The following is a 15,535-nucleotide window of genomic DNA, read 5'->3' on the forward strand; positions in this document are numbered from 1 at the left end:
GGGGGGGGGGTTATGGTCCTTAACGAGCTACTTATAGTGTTTTAAAGAAATATTTTCAGTGTCAGCGTTGGTACTGTCGAATTCACAAATTATGAATTATTGAAAATTAGAAACAACTAAATAGCGGCGTATGTTATGCCGCGGGCCGGCTCGTCTTATTAAAACGCCCAATTTCACACAAATTAATTACTAAAACATATGAGTAAGAAAACAATTCATTAAAAGTGGCATAATAAATTATTATCAATTACATACACATTATAAGTAGGCATCAAAATCTAATTTTACTTGCCTCCTTCGTCTCAAAAATTTGTACAAATTCCCAGAAGAGTACCTAGGGCGTGGCGGGGGGTGCGGACCGCACCGGGTGACACCATTTAGTGGGGTAACACCAAGGTAAAAATGTGCAACATGTACAGAAGAAAATTGTTTTTATGCCACTTCCATTAATAACTAATTAGTCTTTTAGGTACAAATCGACAATTATTACATTTAAAGAAGATAAACGTGCTAACTATAAAGAAAACAATGCTACACCCAACTGTATTATTAACAGAATATATGTAAACATCGTTACTATTTAGTGATTGGTCTGCAGTGATTAAAGCTTATACACGTACATGTACGAATATGTGGCTTATATTTAAATTATTAGACTATGTAGGCCAACACATACGCATACACACACACACACACACACACACATATATATATATATATATATATATATATATATATATATATATATATATATATATATATATATATATATATATACTTTTTCGGGGGGGGGGTGATACCACGAAGTGCGGCACCGGTTGACACCCGACCTAGCGACGCCCCTGCTAATTCATTCAATTCCAGTTTGCAATCGTAATGACATTCTATTGAAATTGTCGCTAAGTCCACGAGTCTACATTGTACTTTACGACATAGCCCCCCCCCCCCCCCCCCCCCGTCTCCTCTCCCTCTTAGAAAATTTTAAGTGCTTCCCCCACTTTCCGGAAGAAAAAAAATCAGGAAAAAAAACACTAAAAAAAGTTATTGTAATGTTGGGCTCTTTACTATCCTCCCAAGTGTGTTCCTAGACGGAACTTACCTCTCTTAAGGCCAGACACCACACATGTTTTCGACAGGTTAAATAATGTTTCTACTAGTATGTGTAAGCCCTGCTAAGGGGGGGGGGGGGATACCTAATATCTACCCTTCTAGGCTTATCTAACTAACTACCGTCCGGTCAGTGCAAGCCCGGCTAAACCCAGGCTGGTTAATAACCTAACCTTAGTCTAAATTAAAAACAAAAAAACTTTTAACAATAATATAAAATTTATTTAACAAAATAATAAATATGGAACCAAAAGTTATTATAAAAAAACCAGAATCTAGATCTAGACAAAACACTCAAGACGTACAAAACAAACAGAACTCAACGAAACAAAACACCCAATTTCGGACCACCGTCTTAGAAAGAGGAAAAATAAGACAAATCAATTTAAAATGTAAAAAAAGTTATACACAAGGCAGTAAGCTGACACAATTGTCAGCCTAAACAAGAGGCTCTCATAAATGAAAGTAAAATCTACAATAATCCATGACTAAACCCAGGCCATCGTGCTACCACGTGGTCTGGATAAAACAAACATTGAAACTTCTCAAAGTCAAGACTAAATAGATCTAGAGATCTAGTACGTAGTCACTTTGTATACAAAATAAGCAAACAAAAATATGGAAAACATAATAAAACACTATAAAAATAACCCTACGTTACCATACACCATATAAAGGTGTCACAGAAACTCTTTAACACACAGGCCTCGACATTCCAGCAGAACGTCCCTCCCTGTCGACACCCCACATTCACGAACAAAGAACCCAATACTACGGACAAAGAAACCAAAGCTACGCACAAGAAAATAGTCCCTAAGACAACAATAACTTACATTCAGGACATAAAGCAAAGTGGAGCAACAATTCAAAACAAAGTTTGCATAAATAATAACATTAAAATATAAACAAGACACAATAACCAGGCTACAAACCATTGTAAAATCGAAATCATATCAGCGCCATAATAGCGGACTACTTAACTAAAAACCACAACAATCCTCAAAGGAACATAAAAAGCGACATTCGCCTTCTTAGTTACAAATAATTATAATAACAGATAAACACACTCCAGCCGCTCACATACACGCCCCTTAAAGCTTGCGGTCACCGCAAGCTAACAAACCTGAAAAAAATCAGCCCACAGGGCACAATCATAAATTTTACAAAAAACAAAATTTTGCAAAAAAATCAGACGATGTGGCTGTAGCAGCCGGCGGTACAACTTTGACCGGCCTTGGGGAGGGCGGTTGAGCCTTGGGAGGCACATATCTCCTAATCTGTGTGCTGGCCACCCGGCGGGTGCCAGAAGGGCCATCTTTCTTTTTAATGGCGTAACCCCCGCCGGTGATCGGAGGTAATTCGACAACGACATAAACTGTCGGGCCGTCCAGGTCTGCCATTTTGCGTCTGCCAAGTGGGGGTTGTCTCAGAAGGACCAGGTCGCCTATGGCCAGTTCAGCTACAGGTGCCTTTTTGACCTGTTTGTCCTTCTTGCTTGACTCTGTCTGGGGGCATGCCCCAGCACCACCACCTGGTGCCTTAATTAAGGATGGGTTAGGTGGAACCATTGCCTCTAGTTCCTCAGATTGCTCCACCTTTACACTGGTTATGCTGGCGCGTAGGCAGGATGTTGGGCCTGATACCACTGACGGATCTGGGTGAAAAGGTTGGTCTAATGGCTGTACCACCTTGTCGTCCTTCATTCTGGAGTCTCCTTCCGTCGCCTGAATGGTTGGTACACCCTTGGCAGGCACCAGAGTCCTTTCGCGGGGGCGGAGGACCTTGTCCCCTCGCCATACCTTCGGTGTCACTTGATTCCCTTTGGGCACATATTTCTTTGCCCTATGGCAATGACGGGCGAGGTGACCCCTCTGGTGACAGTTAAAGCAGCCCTTTGATTGGACCTCCGTGCGCTTGCGAGGTGCTTGGCGCACATTGGAAAATTTGGGGTCCCGCGTAAAGTGCTTCAGCAGAGCAGCAAGCTGCTCTGTGAGCCTGTTGACTTTGTCCTCCAGCTTGGACCTGAACGAACATTTTTCAATGGGCCTGGCATTTATTGCTGCCACGTAGGCAGGTTCAGCAAGAGGGTCCTCGTCTCCAGACCATCGAATGGCCGCATCACGTATGGCCAGGAAGGGGATCTTGGGGTCCCGGAAAATCAGCTCGTGCAGATGGCGTCTGACTGTGGCCTGGCTCAGGTTTTCCACAAACTGGTCTCGAAGAAACCCTGCATCAGTCTGTGGGACCTGCAGGGCACTCTGCCTCGTAACCAGGGTCTTGAAGGCCCTGTGCAGTCGGTGCGAGTAGGCCCTCACCGACTCGTGTTGGCCCTGTACAACCATCTGAAACTGGGCCATGAGCTGCGGTACTCTCCTCTTCTCGCCGTACACCTCTCTGAGGAGCCTGAGGGTGGCTTCTGGGTCATGCTGCAGGTCATCACCCCTGCAGCTCAGCTCCTCTCTCACCGCTTCCCCCAGGTACTGCCAGAGGAGGTCCTTCCTCTCTTCTACTGAGAGGTTTCCCCTGGCCCTCCAGAGGGACTGGACCTCTTTGATGAACCGGTCCACCTCATAGCCATGGCTGTCCCCATGGAACCTCCGGATTAGGATCTCCCTGGGTGGAACGATGATGATGGTTGGTGCCACCTCCGCCATCTCGTCCGAATTGGGTGTTTTAAACAACAAACGGTTCCTACACTAAACACAAACTAAACACAAATGGTTCCATAAAGGGCCTATCAAGAAAAAAAATTTATCTAAGCTACACTAGCCCTAGAAAAACAAAAATTTAACTAGACTAAAGCACTGACCCCACTCGTGCTACCAATTTGTAAGCCCTGCTAAGGGGGGGGGGGGATACCTAATATCTACCCTTCTAGGCTTATCTAACTAACTACCGTCCGGTCAGTGCAAGCCCGGCTAAACCCAGGCTGGTTAATAACCTAACCTTAGTCTAAATTAAAAACAAAAAAACTTTTAACAATAATATAAAATTTATTTAACAAAATAATAAATATGGAACCAAAAGTTATTATAAAAAAACCAGAATCTAGATCTAGACAAAACACTCAAGACGTACAAAACAAACAGAACTCAACGAAACAAAACACCCAATTTCGGACCACCGTCCTAGAAAGAGGAAAAATAAGACAAATCAATTTAAAATGTAAAAAAAGTTATACACAAGGCAGTAAGCTGACACAATTGTCAGCCTAAACAAGAGGCTCTCATAAATGAAAGTAAAATCTACAATAATCCATGACTAAACCCAGGCCATCGTGCTACCACGTGGTCTGGATAAAACAAACATTGAAACTTCTCAAAGTCAAGACTAAATAGATCTAGAGATCTAGTACGTAGTCACTTTGTATACAAAATAAGCAAACAAAAATATGGAAAACATAATAAAACACTATAAAAATAACCCTACGTTACCATACACCATATAAAGGTGTCACAGAAACTCTTTAACACACAGGCCTCGACATTCCAGCAGAACGTCCCTCCCTGTCGACACCCCACATTCACGAACAAAGAACCCAATACTACGGACAAAGAAACCAAAGCTACGCACAAGAAAATAGTCCCTAAGACAACAATAACTTACATTCAGGACATAAAGCAAAGTGGAGCAACAATTCAAAACAAAGTTTGCATAAATAATAACATTAAAATATAAACAAGACACAATAACCAGGCTACAAACCATTGTAAAATCGAAATCATATCAGCGCCATAATAGCGGACTACTTAACTAAAAACCACAACAATCCTCAAAGGAACATAAAAAGCGACATTCGCCTTCTTAGTTACAAATAATTATAATAACAGATAAACACACTCCAGCCGCTCACATATGGGTTGAACACTAATTCAGATAGTAACCTTCGACAGTGTGTTACGTATTTTATAGCCCACGAGACAACGTAAAGTATACAGCAATCTATCGGCCAAGCACTCGTGTACACGCTAGTGTAGTGACCTTTTCTTTTGTTCTACAAATAAGTGGGGTAAACGTTGTTTTGCCCCTCCCCCGAACGAAAGGCAACTTATATAGAAAATATATACTTTTAACAGTGTCCGCCCCCCCCCCCCCCCCCGGAGAAAAAAAAGTCTTGAAGAAACACTGTTTGTTTTTCAACTTGATAATGCTAAAAAAACAACCTACCAAACTGTTTTGCTTAGAACTTCTGCTCTATATAATTTTTACAACAGCAAATAACAGCTTTAAGTTGTATTTATATGTAAGTGGTCAACCTAAGGCGCAGGAAGCAACGAATTATCTCCCATTTGATAACCCAAATTCCAAGATTTTATTCAAGGGAAATAACAATAACAAGAATAGCTAAATTAAACAAGATATGCTTGAAAAGCATAAAAACGTTCTAAATTTCACTACGTAACAATTTTTACAACTGTTTTATATTAGCTATGTAACCTTGTAATAAAAGTATATTTTCTTATAGAATAACTTAAATGTAGGTATTATTTGAAAGTCACAAAGTAGTAGCTTTATTATGACATACTTCTATTCAAGTTTGATGACATACACTTACCATACATATCAGAATTAATTATTTCATAATATTTTGGATCCCCTAAATAAAGGGACGACAAAAAATAAAATACGGGTAGCTGTTTTAGTTATTGCTGGAAATATTGATTAATAATAAAAAAAATATAATTAGAAAAAACAAAGTTTACGTTTGGTTATAAATTCCATCCTATTATATATTAATACTTTAAGAGTGGTAATATAGATTTCTAAAAACCTAAAGATTTTTCAACTAGAGAACGCCTACCTTTCTTTGTTGTGTGTTCTCACTGAATTGAAACTTACGATAAACTCGACTACTCGATATACTCTACTACATTCATGTCAACGGTAGAATTAAATTGCACCGTGTTACAATATATATATATATATATATATATTTCAACCAGTAGGGTTCTGAGCCACCTCAATAACCCATAAGGGTATTAATAGAATAATTACAGATTTTTTGTATGTAATAAGTGTTGCTTTGTAATACATTTTGAATCTACCTAACGTTATAATGGATTCCAGCGCGTACACATTGCTCGCCTTGTCTGTTACAACAGCATTGGAATGATTGGTCCCTGACCTAGGACGCTGTAAAAGAAAAGGGGAGGGGTGTGGGGGAGGGGGAAAGTCTATTGCCCACCCATTCAATGGCGATAGAAGAAAAATATCAAATTTTAATATATCAGTAGACTTTTAACCATTATGACGATTACACCCCCCCCCTCCGTCGTACCCCACGTTTGAAAGAAACACTGCACGTATTAACAATCTGTTGAAAAAGGTATCGCTCTAATCTTCTATAAATAGTCCCACACATTAGCAATCAATCTATGACAAAAATTAAGGCTTGTAACTATTTTAACGTGTGCAGTTAACTATTCAAGGGGGGGAGGGTGACTTTTGTTTGATGAACTGGACAAGAGCTGATGGCTTATTAATGGACGACGTAGGAAAATAGAGTACACATACTGGCGATTTGCTGATGTGGACAAGTAGACCGTTGTACACATCCTCATGGCTGTCCTAAACAGGTCTCTGTAGGACAATGGACACACAAACGTGAGAGGGATGGCAGGTTCACCAGGTACACGTACACAACATGTACATGTACATGTCCAGGCTCCAGTGGAGCGTGTGTCTACAGGCCGGGATATGATGTGGTTGTATGACCATCCCCACAGTGGATCAAACGCTATAGGAAACTATAGTGGGGAAGTTTGTCAGTTCCCTCCCCTTGTCTACACAATGTAAACAAACTGGCGAATCTTTTTCGTCCATTAAAAAACTACATGTGGTACATTCCTCAACATATATTTATTTTAAATGCTTGATTAACTCGCTTTAATTGCGTTACAAATTTTACATTGACATGCAAATAAAACATTAATGATTCTGTAATACTAATTATAATCGCTGCTTGCTGATGTGCAGTAATGTTAGTGTTGATTTATGTTGGTAAAAATGTACTGTGAAACGATTTTTGTTATTGTTGTCAATATTTGTGTAAGCCAACTAATAGCGGTAAAATATTTAAAATATTTAAAATTTACGCTTGCAGTAAAGCTGATAAAGATGACCAGTTACAGAACTCGGTACAACTAAAATATTGTAAAGTTTAGGGACTAAATCGTTTTACCAGCTACACAAAACAAGATGACACATTTTTGTCGTTGTTTAGTGCCTAAACCCTAGTAGGGTTCGTTTTATTAAAAAAATAGTTAAAAGTTGATTAACGTATTATAGTTTATATTTAAGAAAAAAATACCACCGAACAACCCTACATATTGATCAAACTTTTAAAAAGTTATTTGCACATAAAAAAGAAAAGGGAAGCAACCGTAAAATTAAAATGTTACATTATTAGTCACCTCCCCTGGTTATTTTTCTTATTTTTATGAATGGGAATAAATTTAAAAAACTCAATGTTTTCGATAATATGTTTTTAACATTATGTGTTTGTTTCTCAATACAATCGATGTATTATTTCACGCCCTATAAACTTAACATTAGTTTATTACCAACTGTTTTTGCTGTATCTACCGCAATATTATCCATACATATCGTCCATTACTTTCGTTATCAACTAAATATTTTTAGTATGTCCAAGCTATAAAAAAATCGATGCAGTAAATATTTTTTTATTCATTCACGTAAGGCACACAATACAAACACGATAAGGTCTTGAGTTCGTGCTGTGAGAATGTTAGGCGGATTCATTATCGTCTCCAGGAATATGATATGCTTCCACCAACATTCCAATCTTTATTGCTGTGATAATTCCCGGTAAGACCAACGTTCCATCCTTTAAATATATATACATAAATATATATATATATATATATATATATATATATATATATATATATATATATATATATATATATATATATATATAGTTCATTTATTAATTTATTTATAATCACAATGTTTTTAAAAACATTCAGTTATGACAGGTAATTGTGTAAAAATTAGGCTACATCACCTCGCCTTTGAAGCTCATTCCTCCTCTGCAGAAAAAAAAACATTTCCCCTTAGTTTTAAGTATAAAACCATAAGAAATTGTAAATATGTTTGTTAATTTATTTAGATAAAACTAGGAAAATGTGTTCTTTCTGATTATAAGCATAACGTTTTAACTGGAATAAGTGGTAATGTTTACCTTTTGTTTTTGGCTTCTGGTTCCATCGGGAGCGGTGTTATCTTCTTGTTTTGTCAGGTATGTCACGACACTCACTTAGTGAATAAACAGTATATATATATATATATATATATATATATATATATATATATATATATATATATATATATATATATATATAAATTATTCGTATATATCTATTTGTAACTCTTGTATTAGTTATCATTCTTATTAACTACACAAAAGGTATGTGCTTAATTCCACAATATAGTTAAAAGAATATTTTAACACACCTGAATTATCCACAGCCTTTTCAATAGCCCTTGCAAGGAGCTATAACGCCGACATTGCGCCATTTAGTGCAGTTCCTGATAAAATATTTGGGTTGATATCAATGAAAGCCATGTAGGCTTATCTATTTATTATAAATGATTAAACGCTCCTTTATTTTTTTTAATATATTTCCAGAATGATCAGACCTAGAAGCAAGAACATATATTTAAAAAATGTAATTTTATCCAGGATCATACGATTAAAGCTTTTAGAAATATCTAATTCTAGATCCAGATGTATGGTTAAGTTTACCTTCGAGAGTCTTAGCCTTGTTGGCAATTTTGTAGAGCAGAGTAAAACCAATGTCGATCTTGCTGGGATCTGTTTGATACAAAATGTTTGTCTAAATGCACAATTGTAATAAAAAAATCAAAACTCATTTAAAATTACACTGGTTATTTATTTTTTACAATAATTCACGAATGATAGCATTTTATCTTCTAATTATGATATAGCATATAAATATCCATAGTGTACAAAAAAAAATATTGTAAAATACATTCATTTATTTCGCTTTGTTTAAAGCCTTTTTTAAAATTATAATATTTAGATACTTATAATAGACGTTTTTAGACGTTTTTTCAAATGACTGCATTTTACACTTTGATTTTCATTGATGTTTGAATGTATCAATTTGTACACATCAACCAACTATTCAGGGATTTTAAAAATATTTTACTTGTCAACTAACAATTTACGTATTTATTTCTAATATTTTACACGTCAACTAACAATTCAGGTATTTTAAAAATATCTTACACATCAACTAAGATTTCAGTTATTTATTTTATTATTTTACACATCAACTAACATTTCAGTTATTTATTTTAATATTTTACACGTCAACTAACACTTTATGTATTTATTTTAATATTTTACACGTCAACTAACAATTTTTGTATTTATTTTAATATTTTACACGTCAACTAACAATTTATGTATTTATTTTAAATTTTACACGTCAACTAACAATTTATGTATTTATTTTAATATTTTACACGTCAACTAACACTTTATGTATTTATTTTAATATTTTACACGTCAACTAACAATTTTTGTATTTATTTTAATATTTTACACGTCAACTAACAATTTATGTATTTATTTTAAATTTTACACGTCAACTAACAATGTATGTATTTATTTTAATATTTTACACGTCAACTAACAATTCAGGTACTTTAAAAATATTTTACCAAGGATTACCTGCAAGAAGCGCTGTCAGAGCTGAAGAACCACCGAGGCTTGAAGCTGCTTCGTCTAAAATCTCTTGGACTGTATGTTTAGCTATTGAATCTATAACAAAAATTATCAAATCTTAAAGGACTGCCTAGCGGTATGGCCTGATTGTTTGACAAAGGCAGCGACTAGAAATCACTATAACCAGCAGCAGAATGTATTGTATCGTTGTGAGCTTAGTGATGAAAATTGAACATAGAATGTTATAGAATATAAACCTATCAATAAACTCCATATGAAAGGGAATATATTTTCCATAAGTGAACGCCCAGGCTTTTATTTTAATCATGCCAGAATATAGCTTTAGTGAAGTTGCACCAAACTAAATTTTTTTTTTTTTTTTTTAAATCTCATGTCTCTTTATTTATAAATTAATTCAGTCGTACATAAAAAGAACAACTAATTGTTATGGTGAGTATTAAATGGGCTGACAATAAACATGGTTTCTCATCACACTGACAGCAATCGCAAGTTAACAAAAAAAAAACATTCCTTACTTTAGTGTTTATCAATGTATGATCAGAGAAAACAAACAACCAAGGCTTCTGTAATGGAATGAACTGAATGTACGACACGGTGAATATCACAAGAAAACTGATCAAACCACGAACAGCCAAACAATATTTGCATTTTAGGAACAAAGGATAAGGGTAGGGTACAAGTGATGGGTATACTAAGGTTAAGTTCAGAGAAAATTACTTTACAGGCTAAACATGAGATAAAGACAACATTGATCTATACACACTAGATATAAAACAGCGGCAACTATCTATAGAGAGACAATTTTGAAGAATGAATAATTGAGAATTCTAAGTTCTTACCAAACATAACAATTTATATTTTCTAATGCCAAGGAACATGAATTTGATATTTCTGTAATGATCTGTTGAAATGATTTTTATAGATTAATATCCAGATTATGTGATTGATAATGAAAGGTAAAAAAAAATAATTATATAAATAAACAATACTTCCTCCTTTTATTCATTACACTCACAAACACAAATTGGTCATTTTAAACGTCTCTTTATGATTTATTTTAATTAGGGTTGCAGCCAAAATAAAAATTTAGAAACCAGTGGACATCTTTCTATTTTTTTGCAATATAACTATCTATTGGCATAGTTTTCTACATTTTATCTTGTACTAAAATACATACTTTGGAAAAAAATTGGCTAAAATATCTAACAATAAAAATGCTAAGAGGATACACTATAAAAACATTTATTCTGTAGAAATAATTCTACTTATTCACTGAAAACTAATATTTTATTTTAGAAGTTGGAAATTTATATAACATAATTATTAAAACATTTGCTGATGACTAACATAAAAATGACAAATGTACAATCAGCTTCTAATTGCACACAATACCTAACGCACTAATGGTGTCTGTTTCAGTTGCAACAAGATAGACCTGAACCTAGATACATCTTTTGTGTTCTTTGAGTTCTTTGGGTTAAATTCACAAAGGCGAGTTATTTTCTCCCATGCTTGACCGGTGACCTTTTCATCACGATCCTCGACAAATGCAGTTTCAGCGGCCCTGTTGTTCTCTTTTGTTTTCTCCAACTGTTCCGTGTGATGTTTGTACCAGTCATCAAGCTCTTTCTTTGCTTTCTCTTTCAATTCTTTTTTACGCTTTTCTTCTTCAGAGTCATTTTTCTCCAGTCTTGTCTTTTGTTCTTCACGCCAGATTTTTATTTTCTCTGGAACTGCTCTCATGGTATCTTGCTGGGATATTGCCTCATACATGTTACTTGGCCCATTACTTGATATTTTATTTTCATTGAGGCCTTCATTATAGCCTCCATATTGCTGTGATCCATTGTCATTAATATAATTTACGTTTAGTGCATTTTTTTATTAGTGATTTTTTTTTGTGATTTGTGAATATAATAAAAGTTTTTTTCCCTGAAAATTTATAGTCTTTACGTGAGATTTATTTTTACTTTTTAGTCCTTCGTTCGAAATAAAGTTACTACGTCCAGCAGCCTATGATCACTAAAATTTAGTTTCCTGTCTATAAATACGTGGTTGTTCGAAATCAGCTAACCGTGAACTGAAAAGTTCAAACTCGACGACCCTCTGATCAATCGAGTTTTTAAAAATCGTGTTGTCTCCCCTTTAACTATTGAATACAATATTTAAAAAAAAATATTTTAATGCATGATTGTCCATCTAATTAGATTGAAAATTCCATATTCTCGCATTGTCAATCAAGTTCAAGATCTATAACTGTACCAAATTTCAGCTCCATCAGACAATGGGGAGTGGGTTAAATTAGTATTCCAAGATTTGCGGAGCCACACGCAATGCGTACTGAGCAAGATGAATAAAAGCCTTTGAAAAAATAAAATTTAAAATCGTGAATAAAAGTAAAGTCTAAACATAGAAAGCGAAAAGACGTATTGAACTATAAATGAGGCTTACCACTGCCACCGTTAGATGCTAAAAAATCTTTAATGGCATCTGCGATATTGCTGGCATTTCCTTTTAAATCATTTGCAATAATCCCTAAACAAAAAGAATAACAAATACATATTAATGCGTTTTTAAACGACCGTTCCAAATACAATTTGCAGTGTATATTTTTAATTCATTAAAAAATGACCATTGTCAATAAGAATTTTGAATTTTTACCTTTTTCCGCTAGTAAAATTAAATCAGAAACATTTTTCAAAATGGCTAAGGCGGTGGTATCCTCTCTTTTTGAATAAATGCTAGATCGTGATTTAGACCCACCGTTCCAAGCATTAATAGACTTGGTAATGCATTATGAAATTTAAAAAAAATAATTTAAAGGTAATTTCTAGGCTATTTTAATAAATGCTAAATTAAACAATTTTACTTTGTACTATTTTGTGAGCTATAATATTTTTATAGAAATCATATAGTGTCTAATATATGATCTCAAATATTGAACACATGACCTGACCTGACCTGACCCAACACAACACAACACAACGGAGCGGATTCAACCCTAACCTAACCTAACCTAACCTAACCTAACCTAACCTAACCTAACCTAACCTAACCTAACCTAACCTAACCTAACCTAACCTAACCTAACCTAACCTAACCTAACCTAACCTAACCTAACCTAACCTAACCTAACCTAACCTAACCTAACCTAACCTAACCTAACCTAACCTAACCTAACCTAACCTAACCTAACCTAACCTAACCTAACCTAACCTAACCTAACCTAACCTAACCTAACCTAACCTAACCTAACCTAACCTAACCTAACCTAACCTAACCTAACCTAACCTAACCTAACCTAACCTAACCTAACCTAACCTAACCTAACCTAACCTAACCTAACCTGACCTAACCTGACCTGACCTGACCTGACCTGACCTGACCTGACCTAACCTAACCTAACCTAACCTAACCTAACCTAACCTAACCTAACCTAACCTAACTTTACCTAACTTTAAATTACACTACCCAAAATTAAAGGAAATATACTTATTTGTAGGACTATTAGAATGAGGTAAGATTTTTTTTTTACTTAATGTTAATTGATGATTATTTAATGACTTCTAAAAATTATAATTCTTTCTGCTATGATTACACGTTTAATTTTGTGTGAGTAAGCCAGCAATATTTTGAACATAGAAATATAATTTCAAAAGGAATTAATACAATAGTACCACACAGTGGCGTAGCGAGGTCGGGTGTCACCCGGTGCGGCACTTAATGGTGTCACCCCCCCCCCCCCCCAGAGGCGTAGCGACCCTTCCCGGGGACAAACTTTCAAATTTTCAATTTGCACCCACCCCCGCCCCCTCGAACTTTCGATTTGCGCCCCCCCCCCCCCCCCCTTCAAGTTTTTCTCTATATATTTTGCTATTTCTGCCTTGGTGTCAACCCCCTAAATGGTGTCACCCGGTGCGGTCCGCACCCCCCCCCCCTCGCTACGCCTCTGGTACCACATAGAATGAACGCCGCATATACCAAATGTTACGTAGAAACAACATCACATCGACTGAAAACGTATTGATTGAATAAACAGCACAATGGACTGTCTGTATAGAAAAATTAATTTGAACGTTTCACGGGATGGGTTGCTTAAGAAAAGAGATGAAACCTGAATATTAAGACTCCATTTATGTTGTTCATCTATCCGATGTAAAAGCGATCACCACGCCAGGGATATAGCCTTTGTGGTTATCTCTTTGACCAGGGCTAACAAGGTCGTTATGCTTCTGAATTACTACCCAGTTACTTCATTGTTTTACATTGTAAACAATGTAATTCAAGATCTATACTCTATCGTTCAGAAACGCGAAGGTGTATTTATTACTTGAAGTTACTGCTTTAACTATTGTACTATACAATACTTAAGCATGTAGCTTTAAAAAATGTTCATAGATTGTAATTGGTACTCTATATTAACCGGATTCTATTTATTTTTTCTTTATTATTTAATAAATTAATTTTTTTTAATATAGTAGTCACACTATATGTTTACGCGTTTTCCCTCTTTTCAATTATGGCCATCTTTTATGAATGCGAGGCATGGATGATTAACGGAGAACTTCAGAGAAGAATCCAGGCCCTAGAAATTACATGTCTACGCAGACTTCTGAGGATTTCATGGAGAGATTCGTGAAGCGACCAGGGTTGTGATTGGTTCTTTTTGAGAATCTACTGAGCTTAAGCAAAGTCAAAACTAGAAAACTGAGACTACATGGGCACACAACTGCTTAGATCAACAAAGGACAGAGAAAAATGGCGGAAAATTTGAGAACTTCAAAACAACTATGATACCCCGACGATCCCAAACAAGGGTTACGGAACGATTAATTGATTGATTGAATACCTGTCAGGATAAAATGAACATTTTCGTACTAGTTATTTTTACTTTGAAGGCTCAATATTTTATAAATATTCAAAATATTTGTCAAAAAAAAAAAGTTGTTAATTAAAAATTTCATAATATAGATTGCAATAAATTTGGTAGTTTGGTTCCGTTAAGGCCAATATCTATCGTGATTAATTATAAGATCTATAATAGTTTTATTATAAAATAGTCAATTAAATTATCTACATTAATTACATCTTAGCATAATATGTATTATCACAGTTATATCGATATACTTACGAAAGCTGAGCCAACCAGCATGCTGATGAGAACTAGAAAAGGCGTCATTTTTTATGATGTACTTGGATGGTTGTGTGAAAAAACCAAAGTTTTCAGACAATGCACTCAAACTATCATTTATATACGTTTTAGGTACACGCATGCAATTACAAAGTTAACAAACATCTTATCTATCCTGGTTGATTTTAGCGGCTGGTTCCTAACAACTTATAAGCCAGCGGGTGTTAAAATCAATTTTAATGTTAACTAACACATTCAACATCCTCTATTATATATATATATATATATATATATATATATATATATATATATATATATATATATATATAATATATATATATATATATATATATATATATATATATATATATATATATATATATATATATATATATATATATATATATATATATGTATATAAACTATTGTCTTCAATTAATTGCATTTACAAATGTCTTTAAGAAATAAACTTCAAAACAACGATCTATCTTGGGAAAAAATGTATTTAGGTTAAAATATCTTTCATAAATCTTACAAGGAGAAGTATATCTAATTAGATG

General features: G+C 34.9%; 1 protein-coding gene across 1 annotated transcript; it reads right to left on the reverse strand.

Moving 5' to 3' along the window:
* Positions 1-11,158: 11,158 nt before the first annotated feature.
* LOC131942232 (clathrin light chain A-like) lies at positions 11,159-15,023 on the reverse strand. Its single transcript, XM_059301977.1, has 4 exons — positions 14,976-15,023; positions 12,506-12,626; positions 12,296-12,379; positions 11,159-11,703 (listed from the first exon to the last, which is right to left on the reverse strand). Exons 1-4 carry the CDS (start codon positions 15,021-15,023, stop codon positions 11,237-11,239), a joined length of 720 nt encoding a protein of 239 aa, XP_059157960.1. The 3' UTR covers positions 11,159-11,236.
* Between the last annotated feature and the right edge of the window lie 512 nt (positions 15,024-15,535).

This window comes from Physella acuta, unplaced genomic scaffold, assembly GCF_028476545.2.
Source record: "Physella acuta isolate Inbredline_101_S28 unplaced genomic scaffold, ASM2847654v3 ptg000397l, whole genome shotgun sequence".
NCBI classification, from domain to species: Eukaryota; Metazoa; Mollusca; class Gastropoda; family Physidae; genus Physella; species Physella acuta.

Excerpts from the sequence above, each read along its gene's own strand:
- LOC131942232 (XM_059301977.1), bottom strand. The coding sequence starts at position 15,023 with ATGACGCCTTTTCTAGTTCTCATCAGCATGCTGGTTGGCTCAGCTTTC. Across the intron at positions 12,627-14,975 it reads TGCTGGTTGGCTCAGCTTTC|TCTATTAATGCTTGGAACGG; the intron begins GTAAGTATATCG and ends TGCATTACCAAG. Across the intron at positions 12,380-12,505 it reads AATTTTACTAGCGGAAAAAG|GGATTATTGCAAATGATTTA; the intron begins GTAAAAATTCAA and ends CTTTTTGTTTAG.